The 21,987-nt window shown below is 42.5% G+C and overlaps 2 protein-coding genes across 3 annotated transcripts in view; one reads left to right on the forward strand and one right to left on the reverse strand.

Moving 5' to 3' along the window:
- Positions 1–21,987, reverse strand: part of YDJC (YdjC chitooligosaccharide deacetylase homolog) — a 75,704-nt gene that overhangs the window by 35,089 nt on the left and 18,628 nt on the right. Inside the window, exon 1 of one of the 2 annotated variants that reach the window (XM_042841558.2) lies at positions 13,656–13,794. The exons of the other annotated variant lie outside the window; for it this stretch is intronic. The gene's annotated coding sequence lies outside the window, so the exon portion shown is untranslated. Of the gene's footprint in view, positions 1–13,655; positions 13,795–21,987 lie in introns of those variants that run through there. 2 annotated transcript variants of the gene reach the window in all.
- CCDC116 (coiled-coil domain containing 116) lies at positions 6,935–19,375 on the forward strand. Its single transcript, XM_042841557.2, has 4 exons — positions 6,935–8,573; positions 10,104–10,715; positions 13,760–14,650; positions 18,311–19,375. Exons 1-4 carry the CDS (start codon positions 8,514–8,516, stop codon positions 19,349–19,351), a joined length of 2,604 nt encoding a protein of 867 aa, XP_042697491.1. The 5' UTR covers positions 6,935–8,513; the 3' UTR covers positions 19,352–19,375.

Consider the following 21,987-nt stretch of genomic DNA (forward strand, 5'->3'; position numbering starts at 1 on the left):
CTACTCTACTTTAAATAATACTAGCTTCTTCCAGCTTCTAAGCATGTAAATTACAATCAGTGTCCTCAAACATTGGTAGAGTGGGAGTAAGTACACCTCTATCTTGATATAACGCTGTCCTCGGGAGCCAAAAAATCTTACCGCGTTATAGGTGAAACCGCATTATATTGAACTTGCTTTTATCCACCGGGTGCGCAGCCCCGCTCCCCCGGAGCACTGCTTTACTGCGTTATATCCGAATTCATGTTGTATCAGGTCACGTTATATCGATGTAGCAGTGTAGATCTAGGGGAAGCATAGCCTAACTTACACCATCTTACACACTATTTCTGAATTTGACCCTCTGTGCAAACACCTGCTGATGGAGGGCTGGAAACCTCTCTCCAACCAAGCTGAGAAATCTCTGTGAGAAAAACTGTATTTCCTGTGAGCTAACATTGTCTCCTCCAAAAGATAAAAGCTAGTGATCTGTCTGGTTTGTGGTCAGGACAAACAGGGGTCTCAGAAGCATAAAATTACAGGGGACAACCAGTAGCTTACAAGAGAAGATTGAGGGTCCAGTAGTTAGGACACTAGCCTAGGATTTAGGAGTTCTGGGTCAAGTTCCTGCAGTGCCACAGACTTCCTGTGTGACCTTGGGCAAGTTACTTAGCTTCTCTGTGCCTCATTTCTGTCTGTAAAATGGGGATAAGTAGCACTGTCCTATTGCACATGGGTGTTGTGATGCTAAATGATTGTGAGATACTCACATACTATAGTAATAAAGGCTATAAGTACATGATCTAGATAGGCAGAAGAGCTATATATAGTTTGATTGCCAATTGGATTCCAAATCTGTCCAAGAAAATCTAATTTCACTGCTCCTCCCAACTTTGTTTTGGGAAACTCTCAAAAACATTTATGTACAGTTTTCTTGTTTATTTGTGTTTTATTGCTGTGAGCTCTGGCTGTTGCTAGCTTAAACTCCAATAACTGTGAATATCACAATATTGTAACAAATTGCAAGCAATCTGCAAACTAGCATTAATTTGATGAAGAAATTTGTGACTGAATGTGAACAACAAATATGCTCAAGGATTTTGTGATGTGTTTGGACGATTCACAAGCGGGGGGGAAAAAGGTGAAATTCATTGCAGAAATAATTCTCTGTGAATTATTTGCCCATTTTGACCTAACATGCAGCTGAGCAGTTTTAATTTCTTCCAGTAGATGGCAGGGTTGCACATAAATACTAGTCAGTTAAGTACACTATTGTCTTCCAAAAAAAACTTCAAGGGAACTTATTCAAGAATTCAACTAATTCTCCTATGATATTATGAGACTTGTGGAAATCCAGACGTTTTGGTGTGATCACAGATCAATCATAAACATACCAATGAATAAAGTTCCTTGACTTTCAGTTTATTTCTTTAACCAAACACTATTTTATCAAAGCTTAGTATGCCTATTATTTAGGGCTGTCAATTAATCACAGTTAACTTACACGATTAATTCAAAAAAATTAATCGCAGTTAAAAAAATTAATCACGATTAATCACAGTTTTAATCACATTGTTAAACAATAGAATACCAATTCAAATTTATTAAGTATTTTTGGATGTTTTTCTACATTTTCTAATATATTGATTTCAATTACAACACAGAATACAACTGCTCACTCTATATTATGATTTTTATTACAAATATTTGCACTGTAAAAATGATAAACAAAAGAAACAGTATTTTTCAATTAACCTCATACAAGTACTGTAGTGCAATCTCTTTATCATGAAAGTGCAATTTACAAATGTAGATTTTTTTTTGTTACATAACTGCACTCAGAAACAAAACAATGTAAAACTTTAGAGCCTACAAGTCCACTCAGTCCTACTTCTTGTTCAGCCAATCGCTAAGACAAACAAGTTTGTTTGCATTTACGTGAGATACTGCTGCTTGCTTCTTATTTACAATGTCACCTGAAAGTGAGAACAGGCGTTCACATGGCACTTTTGTAGCCAGCACAGCAAGGTATTTACGTGCCAGATATGCTAAACATTCGTATGCCCCTTCATGCTTTGGCCACCATTCTGGAGGACATGCTTCCAGGCTGATGATGCTCGTTTAAAAAATGCATTAATTAAATTTGTGACTGAACTCCTTGGGGGAAAATTGTATGTCTCCGGCTCTATTTTACCCACATTCTGCCATATATTTCATGTTATAGTAGTCTCGATGATGACTCAGCACATGTTCATTTTAAGAACACTTTCACCACAGATTTGAAAAACGCAAAGAAGGTACCAATGTGAGATTTCTAAAGCTAGCTACAGTACTTGATCCAAGGTTTAAGAATCTGAAGTGCCTTCCAAAATCTGAGAGGGATGAGGTGTGGAGCATGCTTTCAGAAGTCTTAAAAGAGCAGCACTCCAGTGCGGAAACTATAGAACCCGAACCACCAAAAAAGAAAACCAACTTTCTGCTGGTGGCATCAGACTCAGATGATGAAAATGAACATGTGTCGGTCCGCACTGCTTTGGATTGTTATCGAGCAGAACCCAACATCAGCATGGACGCATGTCCTCTGGAACGGTGGTTGAAGCATGAAGGGACATATGAAACATTAGCACATCTGGCACGTAAATATCTTGCGTCGCTGGCTACAACAGTGCCATGAGAATACCTGTTCTGACTTTCCAATGACATTGTGAACAAGAAGTGGGCAGCATTATCTTCTGCAAATGTAAACAAACTTGTTTGTCTGAGAGATTGGCTGAACAAGAAGTAGGACTGAGTGGACTTGTAGGCTCTAAAGTTTTACATTGTTTCCTTTTTTAGTGCATTTTTTTTACATAATTCTACATTTGTAAGTTTAACTTTCATGATAAAGAGATTGCACTACAAGATTGTACTTGTATTAGGTGAATTGAAAAATATTTCTTTTGTTTTTTACAGTGCAAATATTTGTAATAAAAATAAATATAAAGTGAGCACTGTACACTTCGTATTCTGGGTTATAGTTGAAATCAATATATTTGAAAATGTAGAAAATATCCAAAAATATTTAAATAAATGGCATTCTATTATTAACAGTGTGATTAATCATGACTAATTTTTTAATCATGACTATTTTTTTTAATTGCTTGACAGCCCTACTATTATTAAATTACCATTATACATAGATATTGTTTCTGTAGACTTAGGTTGGAACATTTTTGTAACACAGTCAAAATGCAATAGGGAAGTTGTTTTATTGTAAATAAATAGCACTATTCATAACAAGTATGTGGTTGAGGCACATTCTTTCCATAGTTTTGTTTTACATATAATTGAGGAGTGCTGCAGAGGCAGGAATTTCAGGTTTGCACGGTCACAGATAAGCAGGTCTGAGACTGATAAGGAATGCAACAATGTTGGTAAGGGAAACTGACAGCTCACATTCCCCTTTCTTAATAACATTGGCACTGCTGATTGCCAATTTGCCCGATATGGCTACAGACTGGCCAATGGCCTCGGTAGGTAGTGTAACTTTTTTAGAAAGTCTCAGAGGTCAGGTGCTTCAAAGGCATCCAGCCCCCACTGGTGTTGCAGAGCAAGCAGAGTCCAGGGAAGGGGTAGGGACGGTTTTATGGCCTGCAGCATGCAGGGGGTCAGACCAGATGATCATAATGGTCCCTTCTGACCTTAAAGTCTATGAGTCTATGAGTCTATGTTTAAGTTGAAGGTATTGTTATTCCTTCTTTGGGGGCTTGGGGCCAGTGGGAATCTCCCTAAAGCGAGGCAAGAACATGAAGGGATCATTTTCAATTATGGGGTGAATGTTCAAAATCCCTTTCTTTAATTCAATGGGGCCACAGAATGGGTCTATGGGCAACTGAAATTTTGCAGTGACCCCAGACTGAAGACTCTGAATATAATAAGGGATGGCTTTTAAATTTAGAAGCAACCAGATACTAGGCTTTCCTATAGCCACAATTGTGACCAACTTCTCCCTAGGGAAACAGTAGAAGTCTGAATTTAGAACTAATCCTAATGGTGGTGGGGCTACAATTTCCTCCTCCACATACAAGCAGGGTCCCAGAGCTTGGTCTCCAGCCCATGCCAGGAACTCTACACATCAATGAAACAGCTCCACAGCCCGAGCTCCACAAGCCGGCGTTGAGTGGCAGGGGCCAGCTACGGGTTTTTCTTTGCTGTGTAGACATACCCTTAGTGTCCCATAAGATTGCTTGGGAGACTTTTGAGGATCTGGGCTTTAGGGTCTGATCCAAAGACTATTGAAGTCAATGAAAAGACTCCCACTGACTTGAAAGGTCTTTAGATCAGATTTTTAAATATGTGCGTAACTTTAACCAACCTATTGAGCTCATGGAATTAAGTTGAAGTCACTGAACTCAATAGGATTATTTGCATGCCTAAAGTTGCTCGTGAGCTTAAGTGTTTTCCTGGCTCAGGGGCTAACTCACTTTCCCCAGAGATCTGTTAAACTCCTGATTAACAATAGCACTGTCAAGGGTTTCCTGCATTTTGGAAGGTCATTTGCCCAACAATTAATGCTTCCAGCAAACTGGGAAATCTGTTTGTTTGTACATGCTGACATTAAAATGCATTTTGTTTTTCTGTTCCCTCGGCTGCTGTGAGTTAATGTTCACTTGAGATGATGGTGGTTGCTAAATAGGACAGGATCTTTTCCCTAGGATAAAATTTACTTGAAATGAGTGTGTTTCATAAAATATGAAAGACATTTTAATGAGATGATGCAAGAACTGTTTTTAAAATGATAGAAAATATAATTTTCTTTTCTGACCCAGTCTCACTTGTTTTACGAAATATATTTCATGACAGTTTAATGGCTCGCATAAGAATGTTGGATTTTAAATGTCTTTCTCTCTCTTATTTTTAATTCCAACAGCTTTGGATGCAAAGCCTGTTTTGGCAATGTCAGCTCATCTGTCATTATCAAGCGCTGTGATAGAACCTAAATAGAATAGAGTAGAATTATTAAAAAAACATAATTACTCCGGGAACCGAGGGCCAGGTCCATTGGGACCATGTTTCATACAATTTGACAGGAAAGGTGAATTCCAATCTTTAGTGCAGTGGTTTTCAACCTGGGTCCGCAGACCCCTGGGAGTCCACACAATATGTCTAAGGGGTCTGTGAAAGGTTGTCATTACCCTACAACAGCGGTTTTCAGCCTGTGGTCCGCAGACCCCGGGGGCTCCACAGACTATGTCTAAGATTTCCAAAGGGGTCCACAGCTCCATACAACATTTTTTAGGGGTCCACAAATGAAACAAGGTTGAAAACCACTGCTTTAGTGAGATAGGAGCGCATATTTCCCCATTCCTAGGGAGTGCTTCTTGAAACAAATACATAAATTAATCACATCAGATAGCTCAGTGGTTTGAGCATTGGCCTGCTAAACCCAGGGTTGTGAGTTCAATCCTTGAGGGGGCCATTTAGGGAACTGGGGTAAAAATCTTGTCCTACTTTGAGCAGGGGGTAGGACTAGATGACCTCCTGAGGTCCCTTCCAACCCTGATATTCTATGATCAAAGAAATATGGCAGCCCAAGAGCTCCAGCCTGCATGAGATGGTAACTGGGCCTGAATTCTCCCCACATTGATACAGCTTTTGCTGCACTAGAATATACCAGTCTGAGCTGAAAGTCCTGTGCCCCATGCTGTATATGTAGGTTGTTTTCAAATGGGTGCTTTTACACATTCAGATGCCCCTTAAAGGGCATGGAAAGTAAAGTGTTCTGAATCTAGGCCCACTACCATTGGAGTAAATGGCAAAACTACTATTAACTTCAATGAAAGCAGGATTGAGTGTTTTACTGGATGAAGGTGATGATTTTGTGCTCACCACACATAAAAGTAACAACCTTGAAGAAACTGTGGTATACAAGCCAGCTTAGCTGGTAGCTCATCGAGGATGGGTGGGTTAGTGGGATTTTGACAGGAGAAGTAGCCGCCAACCACTACTTTCTTCTTTGCCTTTCCTCAGCTTTCCTCCTTCTGCTGCTCTTGCACTGAGGCCCTAAGCCAACACTGTCTTTAAGCCTTTCCGCAGATCACTCATAAGTGGTGAGAATGCAACAATAGAGGCAAGTTGCACCTTAAACAGCTTTCTTCTTTCCCCTGCCCGTTCCTCCATTTCTCACTGTTTCACTTTGACTGGGGGGGGTACTTACATCAGGGGTAGGTCACAGCCCTGACTTCTTCCTTCTCTCTTCTCTTCTGATCCCCCTGCCATGTCCCATCTTGATCTTCTTTTCAGCCTTTACCTGGCCCCTTCCTTTCCTCGCCTTTTCTCTTCCCTCTCCCTCTGCTTCCATGCTGGGAATATCCTATCTTGTGATAGGATTGTGACATCAGAGGCAGTTCCCCCTATTCCTCTCCTCTTCCATTTCTCTTCCCCCTCTTCCTTGTTTCTCTCTCTCTCCTCCTTTCTCTAGAATTGTCACATCAGAGGGAAGTCACAATCTGGAACAGCTCATGGTTGAATTGTGGCATGGTAACTAGAGGCCACCAATTCATTTCCTATGCTCACCCAATCCTTGCTCTTCGTGGGACTGCTCAAAAGGAGGCTAGTTGTCACACTCTGTTTTGTGATAAAGGCAGTTGTCTGCAAGGAACTGGCTTGCAACCATAGGCGCCAACTTTTCCCGGCGCCAGTGGGTGCTCGACCCCACCCCCTCCCCCGGCCCTGCCCTGCCCTGACTCCACCCCTGTCCCACCCCCTCCCCAACCCCATTCCAACCCCTTCCCCAAAGTCCCTGCCCCAACTCCACCCCCTCCCTGCCCCTATTGGACTCCTTCCCCAAATCCCCACCCCGGCCTTGCCTCTTCCCCGAGTGCACCGCATTCCCCCTCCCCCCCTTCCCGCCCAGCACTTGCTGCCGTGAAACAGCTGTTTCACGGCAGCAAGTGCTGGAAGCTAGGGGGAGAAGTGGGGACACCACGCACTCAGGGGAGGAGGCGGAGGTGAGCTGGAGGGGCGGGGCGGGGCGGGGAGCTTGGCTGCCGGTGGGTGCAGAGCATCCACCAATTTTTCCCCGTGGGTGCTCCAGCCCCGGAGCACCCACAGAGTCGGCACCTATGATTGCAACCATGAAGTCCTTTCACATAGGCCCCCATAACAAATATGTCTTCAAGTCCTCGTGTAGGTCATTATCTGGTAATGACTTTTGGTCCCTAACAAATCAAACCTAATTTGAAACAGCATCTGAGAGGTGAAAGGCTCCATATTCCCTGAACCATTCACTTTCCTCAAGTTCAGTTCCTAGTCTCACATGGTGGGGGCCCCCAAATTTCAACTGGAAAAGGATCAGGCTCTATATCATTTATCTTTGGACATATTTTCAAACTTTTAATGCACAACTAGGCATCCTTTCATTTTATTCAGAGCATTCTATATGATTTCTGAAGAATATTAAAGAGAGATGATTGTTAGGATCAGTGAAATGAGAGCTTGGAACTGCTTTTTCACCAGCCAGGTCATGCTATGTAAAAGAATGGAATCCTCTATGCAAATGCACAGAAACCACTATGCAAATGCATGGAATCTTTTGCACAAACAAATAGAATCTCCTGCATAACAATCACTGGGGAAGACTGCTTGGAAGAGAGGGTGGGGTTGTGATGTGCTTAACTCTCTGGCTTCCATCTGAACCTTTCGAGTCAGGTTTCTCCCTCATGGTTGCAAGGTCTCGTCCACTGAAACTCTGCTGACTTCAGAATTAGGCACTTTCCATATTCAAATCTTATGGCACTGAAAGAAATCGTAAGGAACCGAAGTCCTGGATACCACACTCTCTAATTGCCCGGATAGTTCAGCCTTTACGAAAGTAGCTGTAAGTATTAAACACAGCTGGAAGGAGTAAATCTGTTTGCCAGAACCTGGGAATGGACGACAGGGGATGGCTCACATGATGATTACCTGTTCTGTTCATTCCCTCGGAAGCACCTAGCACTGGACACTGTCAGAAGACAGGATACTGGGCTAGATGGACCTTTGGTCTGCTCCAGTATGGCCGTTCTTATGTTCTTATCTGCTGGTAACAAATGACCTATAGCAATTAAATATTTGATGGCATTTTGATGTTTTAAATATGCTATAAGGGGCTAAATTCTGGGGTACACTGGGGTAAATCAAGAATGGCTCGAATTATTCTGACACTGTTTTATTGCCCTTGTGACAAATTCATCTGATCTAGAAATGTGCTTGGATTTTCTTTTAGACTTTCTCCTGAGGTACTGCTAAGGCTTTTGGATGGGGTGAGTGTGCAGAGGGAGATGGCGGGGGTTATTTGACAGATGGTGTGAAATCCTGGCCCCACGGCAGACAATAGCAAAACTGCCACTGACTTAAATAGGGTCAGGATTTCACCAGTGCTGTGTATCTCTCATCCCTCGAGAGCCCTTCTGTGTGGGAAACTCTTTCCAGAGCCTTGTGCAGCTGCAGCAGGAAGAGGAAGAAGAGGGAGCTGCAGGCAGGAGAGGACGGAGAGTCGCTGTCCTTTCAGCACCATGGTGGGCCGCTACTACTCAGGCTATTTGGCAGATGATGAAGATCTTCAAGGAGCCCAGGTAAGAAACAGAGAAAGAGAAAACATCCCCTTAGCTTGCATTTCTAGGGACACATCCTGCCATGGGTCTACACAATGGGGGTTGTGGGCCCTGGGCCTGCAACATTTTCCTACCCGGAGTCACCACAATAACCTTTTATTTCCAATCCCACGGGAAAGATTTCTGGTCCCTCTCATCTACCTTATACATCCATTCCCACCCCACAAATTTTATCTTTGTCCCCCCCCACCACCCTAATACTCCCAAATATCCTTCATACACACCCCTTGCTCCCCATACACCTCACCTGCCTCCCCCACTTACCCATGCACCCAACACACTCACATACACAACATCCTCACCGCTCCACATGTGCAAGTCATCCTTCCCTGCCAGTTTACCCCCTCACCCACCTCAATCCCCACCACCACTTGCACTGCCCACACTTGCACACCTTATCCTCAGACACACACAGCAGATGCCCCAGCCCTCTCATACACCATCCAGACATACCTTAGTACCTCCCAGCAGACCTCATCTTCACCCCCTATATACACCAGTATCACATACATGCTCCTTGCCCCCTCCCCCTTCCACCCTGCACACACCAGAGACAGCCTGACTTGTCCTTTGGGCCTGGTTCTCCACTCACTGAGACTGGTGTAGATCAATTGTAACTCCCGTGAAGTTGCAGTGGTGTGAAAGAGGTGTAAAGGGAGGAGAATCAGGCCTATATTTTGCCCATGATATTTCTGTTCGACTTGCTGTAGGTAAAACATATGTTTTGGGCAGGGGGGCAGTGTGGGAGGAGAGAGACGACAAGTAGCTTTTGTAAAGAACAGGCTGGTTATTACAGCTCATCACAATGTCTATATTAATGTTTCCTCAGCTGAGTGAGATGGTTTCCTCTTTTGGACTTATATAAACTTTCAACAATCCCCATTAATGCATCAGTTTTGACACTTGGCCTTTCCACACCTGCAACCAATTTCAGGGTCACATTCAAAGTTGTTCACCAGAAATAACGTTTAACCTTCTTTCCTTGCAAAGTGAATATTAGAATCACAACAGTTAGAACTGGCAAAGGAAAGTGTCAAGCACAGAGACAGGCGATCTGGGTTCTCTGGTCCCAGCTCTGCTATTGACTCACTGTGTGAGCTGAGATAAGTCACTTAACTGCTCTGTGTCTCAGTTTCCTCATTTGTAAAATCGGGGTGATAAAACATTCCTTTCTCATGGGCTATTGTGAGGTTACATTCATTAATGCTTGTAAAATTTAGAGATCATGGATGGAAAGCACCAGAAAAGTGCAAAGTATTCTTAAATGATTATTCTCTTATTAATCAAAGACTTACTAAATAATCTAGTCCTTCCTCCTGCAAATGCAGGATTATTCCAAAATTAGTGTAATTTCTCGGGCTTTACTATGGAGTTACAATAGTTACTCTACAGTTAAGACTGCAAAAGCCAATCTAGTTTTTCACAGTCTCAAGCAATGGGGCTTCAGATCTTCCCAGTCTCCTCATTAATGACATTCCCTGCTTTGCTTAGTTACAGAGAGACAAATCGTCAAACAAGCCAACTGTCACCCAAGTGAGAAAAACACATGACTGGAAAGCCCTGCTGAGACCAGCTTCTCCCTGTGGATGTCAGAATCCAACTGTATCACCAGCTGTTATGGCTTTTAGCACATTTGAGATTGACAATAAAGTGGAGGAAAAAGGGAAGCAGGATGATCCCATCTCTAATGTCCACAGGGCTGCACAGGATTTCTCCAATTTTGTGGACTTCTTGGTCGACATGGATGCATTGGACAGCCTCCAGCAAACCATGGAAGAGGCAATCCGGAAAATAAGGGAAGTAATAATGGAGGATGAAGAGGGTTTACTTGATTTCAAAGAGGATGTCAGTTCTAGTCCAGAAAGTGAGTCTTGGACCATCTCCTGTCGAAAGCAGTGTGATTGTTTCAGCTCAAGTCATTATCCCTCCACATCCAGTTCAGAGGAAGACTGGAAGGAATGTTTCAAAAGCAAGGCCGGGGATAAGCTGGGCAGTGAAACCAAACTCCAGAATCAGTGCATGCTGGATAAGTTTGTAGCTCAAGCCCCAAAGAAAGAAACAAGGAGGAGGACAGAAGAAGTGGCTGGGATAGTCCACAAAAAGGTATTTCTACTCCTCTCTTCTAATTCTCTGGGCACTAGGACTCTTTTCCGTAAGATTAAAGTAGGAAAGAAAGTACTCCCAATTTTTACTTGACACTACTTTTATAGTATCATAGACATACACAAGCAGCAAAATACTGCCCTTACCAGTAGGTGCCTCACTGACAGGGGAAGAGATAAGGATCTGTGCCCACTATTTACTCAGCGCAAGAGTCATTCTGCAAGAGCGTGATGAAATGGCTCAGGGCAGGCAGCTTCCAAGCACATACTTTTCCTCCTTTTCATACACAGTTGGGGTAGCACATACCAAGGAGCATGTACGCTCACCAGCTGGGGACTTGGCCATGCCATCTAGTCACCAGATCATATCCCATGAGGCCTGTGCTGTGCTTGCCTGTGCAGACAAACTCCCCCACCCTAATGCTCTGTGGTATGCTGGCTGCTTTGTAGAGGTAGGAGGTAAGAGGTTTCTTATGCCCTGTTCTTCCACCCCCAAGCTAGGTTACTCATGCAGCACAGCACTGGATTTGACCCATAATCTATCACATACCTAATCCATATGCATTTATAAGTGTGTATCTAATTTGCCTTTTGCATGCACCAGTGCCGTGAATACACATGCAAATGCACTAACTGCATATACAAATTATGGGTGCAAATGCATACAAGTTTTTGTGTACACATGCAGTTGTGAATACTTGCCATAAAAGCAAGGCAATTCCAAGTTCCAGCTGAAATTTCATCCTGAACTTTCTCCTTTGGGCTTCATGTTAGTCTACCATAAAGAAATTCAGGGAGTATGTGTCCCCCTGTTTGAAGGGCATTGCATTATCTCGGCACAATATGGTGAGTTAAGAATGGCATAGCCATCTCTGAAATTAAACACAATGTAGAAGAATCCAGCTATTAAAAGAGCCATGAATTCTCTGCACCAAAGCTATGCATTGAAGATACAGGGAAACCTGGTTTATGCCATTAGCCAAGGAACCAACAAAAATCATTGCAGACTAGAGATCTAACAAATGAAGGTACAGAATTGTGATAGAAACTTTAGAAATATTTTACAGTAGTTGCTGAAGGGGTGGAGCTGTTTGGCGTGGATGAATTCTGGGTTCTGTTCCAGGTGTTGAGGGGAGTGTATTCTAGTCATTACAGACCCATCTGCCCCTGTCCCACCAAAACCTGACCACTTTTCACCCTAGTCCCTGCAACTGCTTCTTGTCCCAGTTCCCCCCCACACACATCCTTGACTCTTCATGCTTGTTTTCCTCCTCCATGCCACAGTGCCATGTCTCAGTGCCTCTCCACTCTCCCTCAGCTCCTCAACACATCACATCCCCCATCACTACCCCAGGCCTGACTCCTCATCCCTCTGTATTCCAGTCAGGCTATTTCCTCCTCCTTCTCCTTGCTGCCTGGGTGACAGGGGAACCACTGAGACCACAAGAGAGAAAGTCTCCCTGCTCTCAGTTCCTATGCCCAGCATTACAGCAGCCCCTGGCTCCCACGAGGAGCAATTGCCAGGAGAGTCCTGCTCAGCTCCTGCATCCCTGTGCAAATGGACTGTTTGCAGAATTTAGCTGCCAGACTCTTAACAAGTCTCTGATTTACTTATGCAAACTGGGATTTTCAGAGACTCATAATTTGACCAAATTTGGGTCTATTTTCATGGGGAAAGAAAAAGGCATGTCCCTGACACCAAGGTCCCCCTTCCCTGGCCTTCTCCAAAGCATGAAGATGCTAGAACTTGTCAATGAAACAGCTATATTAATTTTCTAATAAGGGCAAAACAGCATATTTTTCCCCATCTCATTCTGAGAAATGGCTGAATATTTTTTGTCGAAATTTTCTAAAAACAATTTATCCTGAGGCAGACACCAACCATGGAAAATTTCAGCCTGAATGGTGAAAGTTTGGCAAAATTATAAACCACTGAAAACAGGGTCGTATAACAGAAAACGTTGGGCAACCTTACCCACTTTGCTTTCCAGCTTCCAGCCTCACTAAGCACAGTGTGTACTGCCTCATGTCACCACAGAAGGCTCCCTAGTCCTGGCTTGGGCTGCATAGTCATGGAAGGGACTGTGGTCTGCACTACAGATATGGGCTGCCGCTCATCTCCTGAGCTGGCGTGGGGGCCCTTCCTTTGCTCAAACCTGTTGTGGAACTGCAGAGTTCCCCTGGATGGGTGTTCCACTGCTTTTCCCTTCACCACAGTATGCACTTTGAGTAGTCCCAATGAAGCTAACTGGTGCTATAAACTGTAAAATAGGGACATAAATTGGAAATGGGCCAAGAAAGTGGAGTTTGGGTCTGGATCTGATTTACTCTAAAGGTTCAGGAGTGGGCAGCATTGCTAGCCCAACGGTTCAGAAACCATGAATCATGTACCTAAAAATCACATATAATTAATTTGTGATTCTTTTTATTTGCCTTCTGGTTTCTTTAGGGTGTACTTGGGTCACATTTTCAGGCTCTTCTCTACAATCATGATGCTACAAAATTACTTATTTAAAAATATGAAATCTCAGCTTCTCCTGTATTCACATGACTCCAGGAGCTGGGGCTTCAAGCATAATACAAATCTTGCGATATTTGTGATAAAATTGCAAAAGTTGGTAACAGAATATGAGGCCGAATGAAAGCTGCAGTTCAGGCTTTGATTTTATTATACTGCAATCTTGCAATTTTAAACCTAAGTGCTGGAAGAACAATTCCACCCTACATGCAGCTAGTTCATGGGAACGTTCTCATAAGAGTTGTGTTGCATCCAAACAGAAAATAGGTCTCTCTGGTTTTGGATCCATCCCAGAACCAATATTTGAAAAGGACAGGTTCAGATACAAGGATTAAACTCCAGTCTTCACTGAATTTCACAGGGGTTCAGATTCAAGGACCCATCTCTCAAATCTGAAATGGGATTTGTCTATTGAAACCTTACCTCTTTTCCTTCCTTTGCTACAATGTCCTAATGCGTCCTTTTGCTTCTAGCCATGACATTATTTACTCTTTTCAGATCTTCACCTTCTTTCTGTTCTGTTACAGAGTGTTACAGAAAAATCAGCTGATTATTATTTCCGTCAAGAACACTTTCACATTTGGGCACAACTGGCAGAGTCTTCTGTTGGCCTCCATGAACAACGAGCTACATCAGATTTTTTCTCTAAGATTAAGAAGAAAGATAAGTCTCAGTTTGAGAAAGACTCATCTTTTGATACTAAACACATTGAAAAAGAAATCACAAATGTCCAGAAACGACCCACTCCATCTGATACTGCTCTCTCTTATCCTGGTCAGCAACCATTTGAAACGCTTGATTTCTTAGAAGAAAATAAATTATTCTCTGCTCTTCAAGATATTGTAAATCAGGCCATTCTAGAATTATTGAATACAACAAAGAAAGATGGATCCCCTTTATTTAACATGGCCGATGACTCTGGCATTATTGGTGATTCCCAACCATGTGGTGATGATTTGAATGTAACAAGTCTCTATGAAAAAAGTTCTTCACCTGGAAAAATAGATGAGTCGACTCAAACAGCTTCAGAAAATGCAGAGAAGGGAAAGACAGAGGAGGAAAAGACAGAAGAGGGAAAGGAATCCAAGTCAAAGACAGGAAAGAAGACATTAAAAGAATCTACACAAAAATCAAAACATAGACCACAGTCACTTCATAAATCCAAGCCAAAATCACCACTTGAGAAACCTCCATCCAAACCAAAATATGTGCCACCCCCACTCCCTAAATCCAAGCCTAGGGCAGTAGATGAGGCACCTCCACCCAAGGCAAAATATGTACCGCCTCCACTCCCTAAATCCAAGCCTAGGCCGCCAGTTGAGAAACCTCCTCCCAAACCAAAATATGTGCCACCCCCACTTCCTAAGCCTAAACCAAAGAAACCAGCGATGGTAGAAGAGGAACTTTCATTTTCCCAGGTACCTTTGCATTTTTTAGCTCAACCAAATTATTTATAATCATATATCTGTGGAATACTTGAGTACTGTTATCATTCCATAGTGCTTGGTGCTGTTTATACCTACTTCATAGTGTATGAGGTCTATTTAAGAATCAGGGATGAATTAACTCATTTTGCCTAATTTCATGCCCACTTGAACAGCGTGGACTCAAAACTCAGATTCAGTCGTTATAGGACTGTGTTCAATTTAGGAGAGCTCACAGAGGTCACTATGCAGTCCTCATACTTCAACCACGCAGGAGCAGAGTTGTGTGAACAACTGATTTTTTAGGGTGCTGGCAGTTCTGAAAAATTGAAAAAAAAATTATTTGGTGTCAACCCGAAACCAAAACTTGTTGGAATTTTCAGTGAATCAAAAAGTCGGAAACATTTTAATTTTGAATTGAACAAAACTCAACCCAGAACTAACAGTTCATTTAGATTTCAGGCTTTTTTGTTTAAATAAAGGCAAGGGAAATTTGGAAACAAAGGGCTGGATTCACAAGCGCATTTTGGAGCCATTTACAAAATTGAGGAAATGGTGTTAGTGGTGCCTCCGCCCCTTTAACCTTCTATCCCAATGCTCAGAGCACTCACTTGGGATGTGGGAGACTCGGTTTCTAATTCCCATGCTGAATCATGGACTTTGGTCAATTAGATCAGAACCTGGTCCAGGGGAAGGGCGGGAGGCTGCACAGTGTAAACGAAGGGAGGAGTTGGCCTTTGGTGGTGATTGTGGTGGCTTTTACTGTCATGTCGGGTTTAATATTAAATGGCTAATTTTCCAGTATGAAAATGTTAAACTCGGGCCCTGATTCTGCAAGGAAATGCATGTGGGCAGACTTCAGAGTCTTTGCCCCAGTGACTTCAGTGGGACTCTGCATAGGTGCTGGAGTATCTTGCAGGATCAGGACCTAAATATGCATATAAGGCTAAATCTTAGTCCCACTGAAGTCAACTGGAGTTTTACCCTATATCAGGGATTCCCAAACAGTGGTAGGTGGTCTTGTTGGAAGTGATACACTGTAACAGGATGGTCTGTCCCCTCTAAAAGCGGGAGGAGGGGAGCTGAGGCCAGGCAACCTTTATTCCATCACATGACCCCTTTAAGGAAAAAGGTTTTCAAGGGAGCAGTAGACTAGCTGGGGAATAGGACCAAGTGTTAATCAGGTAGCTATCACCTTAACATGATAAAACCTTGATGTTAGATGGCTCCCAGGAGGAGACAGAGGGCAGGCCACTTGGAGAGGAGAATTACAGGGGAGCATCCCTAGGATGGAGCCTAGAAACAGAAGGGAGACTGGCAGGCTAAGGAAGCCTGCCTTAATCACTCCACAGCCTCACAGAGGAGGGCTGTGGAGGCCTACACCAAAGGGAAGAAATGAATGAGACCAAGGGAGGTTTCATGGAATAAGGCTGGAACCTGGATACTGGTGGGATGAGGAAACCTGTTTGAATCACAGCACAATCCCATGGAGAAGAGCTGTGGAATCCCTTAACCAAGAGGAAAGAATTGTGAGGACAGGAGGAGGAGACATGTAGGAAAGACAATCCAGAGAGAATCCAGGGGCTGCGCACACACACAGCACCAGAGCTCCCCTGCACTCCAGCTGGAACCACTAACATAAGTCTAACCTCATTAGAGCTAGCCAAGAAATGGTATTCATATCTCGTGACATTTTTGGGGATTTCAAAAATGTTCATATTTCACATCAGGACAAAACTGAGAACTTTCAAACACTCACATAAAACTGTCCCACAACAACAAAGTGAGAAACCTCTGCCTTCGCTCAGATTAGCCAATAGCCTGTGAACAGGGCATTCACCTGTGATGTGCACAACCTAGTTTCAAGACCCTGGTCTGAATCAGCCAGACCAGGGATTTGTACCTGGATCTTCCACACCCAAGGTAAGTCCCCTGGCCACAGACTATTCAGTGGGTGGGTCTTTCTCAATATCTTCAGGTGCAATTGTTCAACATGGTATAAATCAAATATGCAGTAGAGCAGGGACCGGAACTTGGGTCTCCTACATTTCAAGTGAGTGCCCTTGTCACCAGGTTATCATGGGGTGGGTCTCGCTCTCGCTCTCTTTGGTTTTGACTAGAAATTCCATCCTGGATTTGCAAAATCTTTCCCAGCAAAAGTTTTGTTGAAACTGGTATGCTCCCATGAAAAGTTTCAATTTTGACAAACTGGCATTTTCTTATGAATAATGGTTTTGTCAGAAAATTCCCTACCAGATTTAAACCTCATGGCCTCTAATTCTTCCACCCAGACTCCCTCAGGCAAACTCTCTTCTCTTCTAATTTGCCCCAGGCAGATCTCCACCAGCCAAATTCAAAACTTATTTTACTGTGAATCCATAAATACTTACATTACGCTTATTAAGGCTAAAATATATGTGCACAAAAAGGAGAAATTTGCATGTGGTAAGCACTTCAAACATCAGTGTTTTTAAGGAAGTGTACATATACCAATAGAATTTGGGAACCACTGCACTAAAGTTCAACTGGACCAAGATTTGGCTATTAATTAGAATTAATATTCATACACCACCCTTAAGTCAGAATGTCCAAACCTTTCTATATTTTAAATTAATTAATGTTCATTTACAGCTGATTTTACTCCATCCCCCCTCCTCTTCCTCATAGTCTCTCCTACATATAATGCAAACCCATTAACATTTGAGTCTGAGATGAACTTGGAGTCCATGGTTTTTGAAAATAGGTCAAATAAGTTTGTCTGTCCCTACCACAAACGGCTTTTATGCCACATTCTTACAAGAATTAGAAAATATAAAAGGGTTTGTAAAGTTAAAAGAGATTGGGAGGGGGAAGGAAGAAGGAGGGGAATCCCTAACAAAGAGTAAAATAATGGGACCAAACATACAAACATTTTGACTAAATGGTAGGAGTGATGGTTTCATCTCGAATCCGAGTGACAGGCTCATCGCAGCAAAACTACTTCACAAATGCAGATGAAATGACAATGTCTGAAAAGAAATTCTTAATCATTTTCTAATGTAAATATGTAAAGGAAAGTGTCCTAAGAAGGTATGTAGCATATCACATTCATGCAGATCACAACGAGCCAGATTTTTAAAGGTGCCCTCACTCCCATTGAAATCAGTGGGAGGTAGGTGCCTCAACACTTGTGAAAATCCCACTAGGTGCCCATCTGCATCTTTAGGGGCCTAAATACCTTTAAAAATCTAGCCCAAAATGTTGCATTCCCCCACCTTCAAATAACTAAAAGGAAATCAAATACAAACAGCAATCAAAACCAAAATTTGGAAGATTCCCTTCACATTGGATCTGCTGCAAAATATGCACAGCTGATAGAACAAATGCTATTTGCAGTTAGGCTGGTGGAAATCCAGACTAACTCTACTGATTTCAATTTACACCTAACAGAGAGCAGAACTTGGCCCAAAGGGCTTGATTCTGCTCTCAGATTGGTATAAATCAAGAATAGCTCCATGGAAATCCATGGAGATATACTAGTGAGTGGTTGCAGAGTTGGGCCCCATAGGTTTAAAACACTTAACTTACTAAATTTTACATTTAAAATGTTGGTATTAAATAGACTTTTTAATGAATAACCTTTTTTTTTGTTTTGCCCATTGAAATTATGGATAGTCTACTGGTCGTTTTCTTTCAAGACATCGGTTTTACAGACAGATTTTAAAAAAAGATCTATCAGGTGGACGCTTGAAAGGCAAGCTTTACAGAAGACAAGAGGAGATTGTTGACTTTCTTGTTGAAAATGCAGCCAGACATGTATTGTACAAGTATAACTATGAAAAGTCACTGTCAGAGAAACTTGGGTTTATTTCAGTTCCTGTAACAAAGATACTCCTTGAGATAATGTTTGGCTTTAAAAAATTAAAGGGCAGCGGCATAAGGTTATCATCACAGATTGATTGGGCTGAGGTATATCAGCAGGTACATGCAAAAAGACCCACTAAACCCCCAAAACTTAGTTCAAAGAGTGGTGACAAAAAAACTGCTCATTCTAAACCAAAAATGATCACTGGCAAGGTAAAATTAATTGAGAAACCCACTGAACAAAACATCTCTTCTCTGCCAGAAATAACTGAAATAGTTCCTCTAAAATTCCCCGATGATATACCACAAAGTGGAGAGGATTTGCAAGGTCTGGATTCTGTTGAAGCCTTAAGACAAATGTCATTTTCTGGAAAGTCTATCATTCCCATTGATAGCCAGAGAAAATTATCTGCTGCTTTACTGGACACTGAGGGACAGAATTCTATAGAATCTTCTAGGCAATCCTTGTCTTCTCGAAGGGCTAGCATCACCAGTGAGAGCAACAGAAAATCACCGACAGTTTTATCAGACACTGAAGCCCAGAATTCTGTAGAACCTCTATGGGAAGCCTCATCTTCTAGAAGGACTAGCATCACCAGGGAGAGCAGCCGAAAATCGTCAACTGTTTTACTGGACACTGAAGGCCAGAATTCTGTAGAACCTCTATGGCAAACCTCATCTTCTCGAAGGACTAGCATCATGGAGGGGAGCAATAGAAAATCATCGACTATTTTACCGGACACTGAAGGCCAGAATTCTGTAGAATCTCTAAGGCAATCCTCATTTTCTCAAAGGACTAGCATCACAGGGGACAGCAGCCGAAAATCATCAACTGTTCTCCCCAAAATTTGAAACCCTACCAGTTTAAAATAAAACAAATATATTTGTATTTTATTGTCAAATTTCTTCTATTTATTTGCATGTATTGCTAACACACCTGAATACCTATTATCGGCCCCCACTCCACAAATGACATGTCAGTTAGGGGGCAGGGAGCTATGCATTTCCAAAAATTCTTTGCAATCTACCCTTTCTTTTAACTACATCTAGCTCTCCTTGGGTGATTGACTCCTATTATGATTATTACTATTATTTATTATTTATAGTACTGCAGTGCTTAGAGCCCCAGCTGAGATCAGGGCCCCATTATGCTAAATGAAGTGAGATAATAAAATTACGGTACTCAATCTGGAGAAGCATCATTACAACCAGTTTATCAATGTGGGGGGAAAGAAGGTGGCAAAGGAAAATAGGTGTAGTGAGCCACAGAGCAGTTAGGGGGGTAATTTCCTTCTTCCCACTGTAATTTCACTGATTTCAGTGGAATGACTCCTAATTTACACCCACTGACCTCAACAGGCTTTGGATCAGGCCCTGAATGTCTTGCCTCAGATTAGCAGGAATCTGAGGATTAGAAGCCAAGAGTCCTATCACATTCTTCATACCCAAGCACTTGTATATGAAGTGTCATGAGTCCAGTTAAATCGGTACAATTTGGTGTGGATCAAACCTGAGAGCTGCCTGCCATGTTAGCCTCATTGTCAGTTAGTGCTTTTGTCATACACACTAAACAGAAAGCTCAAAGCTTGTTTCACAAAGACCAATATAATAGAAAGGAAAATCCTCTTGTAAAATAAAGTGCTTTGTGCCAAAATACTCCTCTCAAGGTACACCCCTGTATCTTATGGGTCCCTGCACTTCTAATACAGGACTGATTCCTACTGCAAAGTCAATTATGGCCTGATTTTCATGGGTGCTCAGTAGCCACAAGTACAGTGTAAAGGAAGTTGAGTGCTTAGTATCTCTAAAAATCAAGACTACAACTTAAGGACTGTAAGATTAAGTGACCAGGGCTGGCTCCAGCATTTCTGCCCTGCGATCGGCGGCAGCAATTGGGGGGGGAAAAAAAAAAAGCCGCGATCGGCAGCTGCAGTTCAGCGGCAGGTCCTTCGCTCCTAGAGGGAGTGAGGGACCTGCCGCCCCCGAATTGCCGCAGGTGCTGCCCCTCTCCCTTGGCCGCCCCAAGCACCTGCTTGTTAAGCTGGTGCCTGGAGCCGGCCCTGTAAGTGACTAAGGGCCTAAAGCATTCTAGCTGTTTGCTGGTCTGGTCTGTTATACTGGTTCAGTTTCACTGAGTTTTTTGTTTCATGTGCATAAAGAGAAATTATAATGTTCCCCTCCAAGAAGCATATATCTCAATCCCACCCCCACCATATAATTTCAGGGGAGAGTTTACCTGCAGCTCACAGCAGCCTACTAAAAACAACAACAGTTCCTATAGCAATAATGTGGTTGTTAATTGCCCTAGTTGTTTGGCACCAATGGGGTTCTTTGTTGGCAAGCTTTCTAACCCAATTATGTTTCTAAAGTACAACTGAAACGCATTGTAGGGAGCACCATATAAACTGTACTAAATGCACTCGGAGTTAGTGACCTCCCAGAAAGATAAACAGGTGCCAGCTAAAGCTCCATTTGATTGATTTTCCATGGCTAAAACGGCAACCACAGACATCTGTTTTGCCCTGTTTAAAAAACAGTAACAAAAGTGAGCTGTTGTCTTAGTTAGAAGAAGAGGAAAGCCTCTTAGAAGAAACAGAAATAAGGTTTCAAGTGCCAAACAATGCACCATACTCATTTGCATTCTTTTGGATCAGACACAAACATCAAGCAATAGAAAATGATTTTCTGATGAACAGAAATGTACATGGTGTAGGGAGTAGGGGTACAGTTGTGGTTGAGGGAGATTTAGGACTGAAGCTTAATTTAAAACAGGCAATTTGAACACGCATGAACCAAAAGTCAGAGACACTTCTCTACATATGTAATAGGTTAATATCAACAACTCAAATAACAAACCTTTGAGTGAGCGAATGAATGAGTTGCATCATGTGGGGCGCAAAGGGCTTGACGGATTCAGCACTGGTGGAAAATGGAGTCAGCTGAGTATCTCATGACGCTCTCACTAGCCCAAAATGGTGATGTGCTGCCCAAACTATCCAGGTCAGGATAACTTAGAGGAGAGCCCACTTCTGCACACATGCAATTCCATTCCTATTTACCTCCTTGTGGCTTGGAGGGTTGGAGACTTTTTGCTTTGTCCCAAGAAAATTACCTATGTTGCCCTCATAGGAGCATTAAATTGGTAGCTTGGCATCCTCACACCATGCTTCCAGCAATGAACATGGTATGTTGTTACAGGCCCTGTATCCACTATCAGATGCATACCTAAGAGAGCCCACATTATAGTTCCCTCAGTGTCACCTCTTGCCCCAGCTGCTCCTGTAGATAAAGTGATGAGAAACACATTCTTCTTCTTTCCAGAACCATGTAAGGAAAAAAAATTTGCTTCAGTCTGCAGAACTGCACTAGAAGTGTAAAAGGATCCATTCATTGTCTCAGTTACTTTCTATACAGAGTACTTTTCTGTTATAGTTTTTATAATTTAATAATTGCTTTATGCTACAATAACTTCATAGTAGCACTTGGGA

The sequence above is a fragment of the Chrysemys picta genome, chromosome 15, assembly GCF_011386835.1.
Source record: "Chrysemys picta bellii isolate R12L10 chromosome 15, ASM1138683v2, whole genome shotgun sequence".
Lineage (NCBI taxonomy): Eukaryota > Metazoa > Chordata > Testudines > Emydidae > Chrysemys > Chrysemys picta.

Excerpts from the sequence above, each read along its gene's own strand:
- CCDC116 (XM_042841557.2), top strand. The coding sequence starts at position 8,514 with ATGGTGGGCCGCTACTACTCAGGCTATTTGGCAGATGATGAAGATCTT. Across the intron at positions 8,574-10,103 it reads AAGATCTTCAAGGAGCCCAG|TTACAGAGAGACAAATCGTC; the intron begins GTAAGAAACAGA and ends TGCTTTGCTTAG. Across the intron at positions 10,716-13,759 it reads CTGGGATAGTCCACAAAAAG|AGTGTTACAGAAAAATCAGC; the intron begins GTATTTCTACTC and ends GTTCTGTTACAG.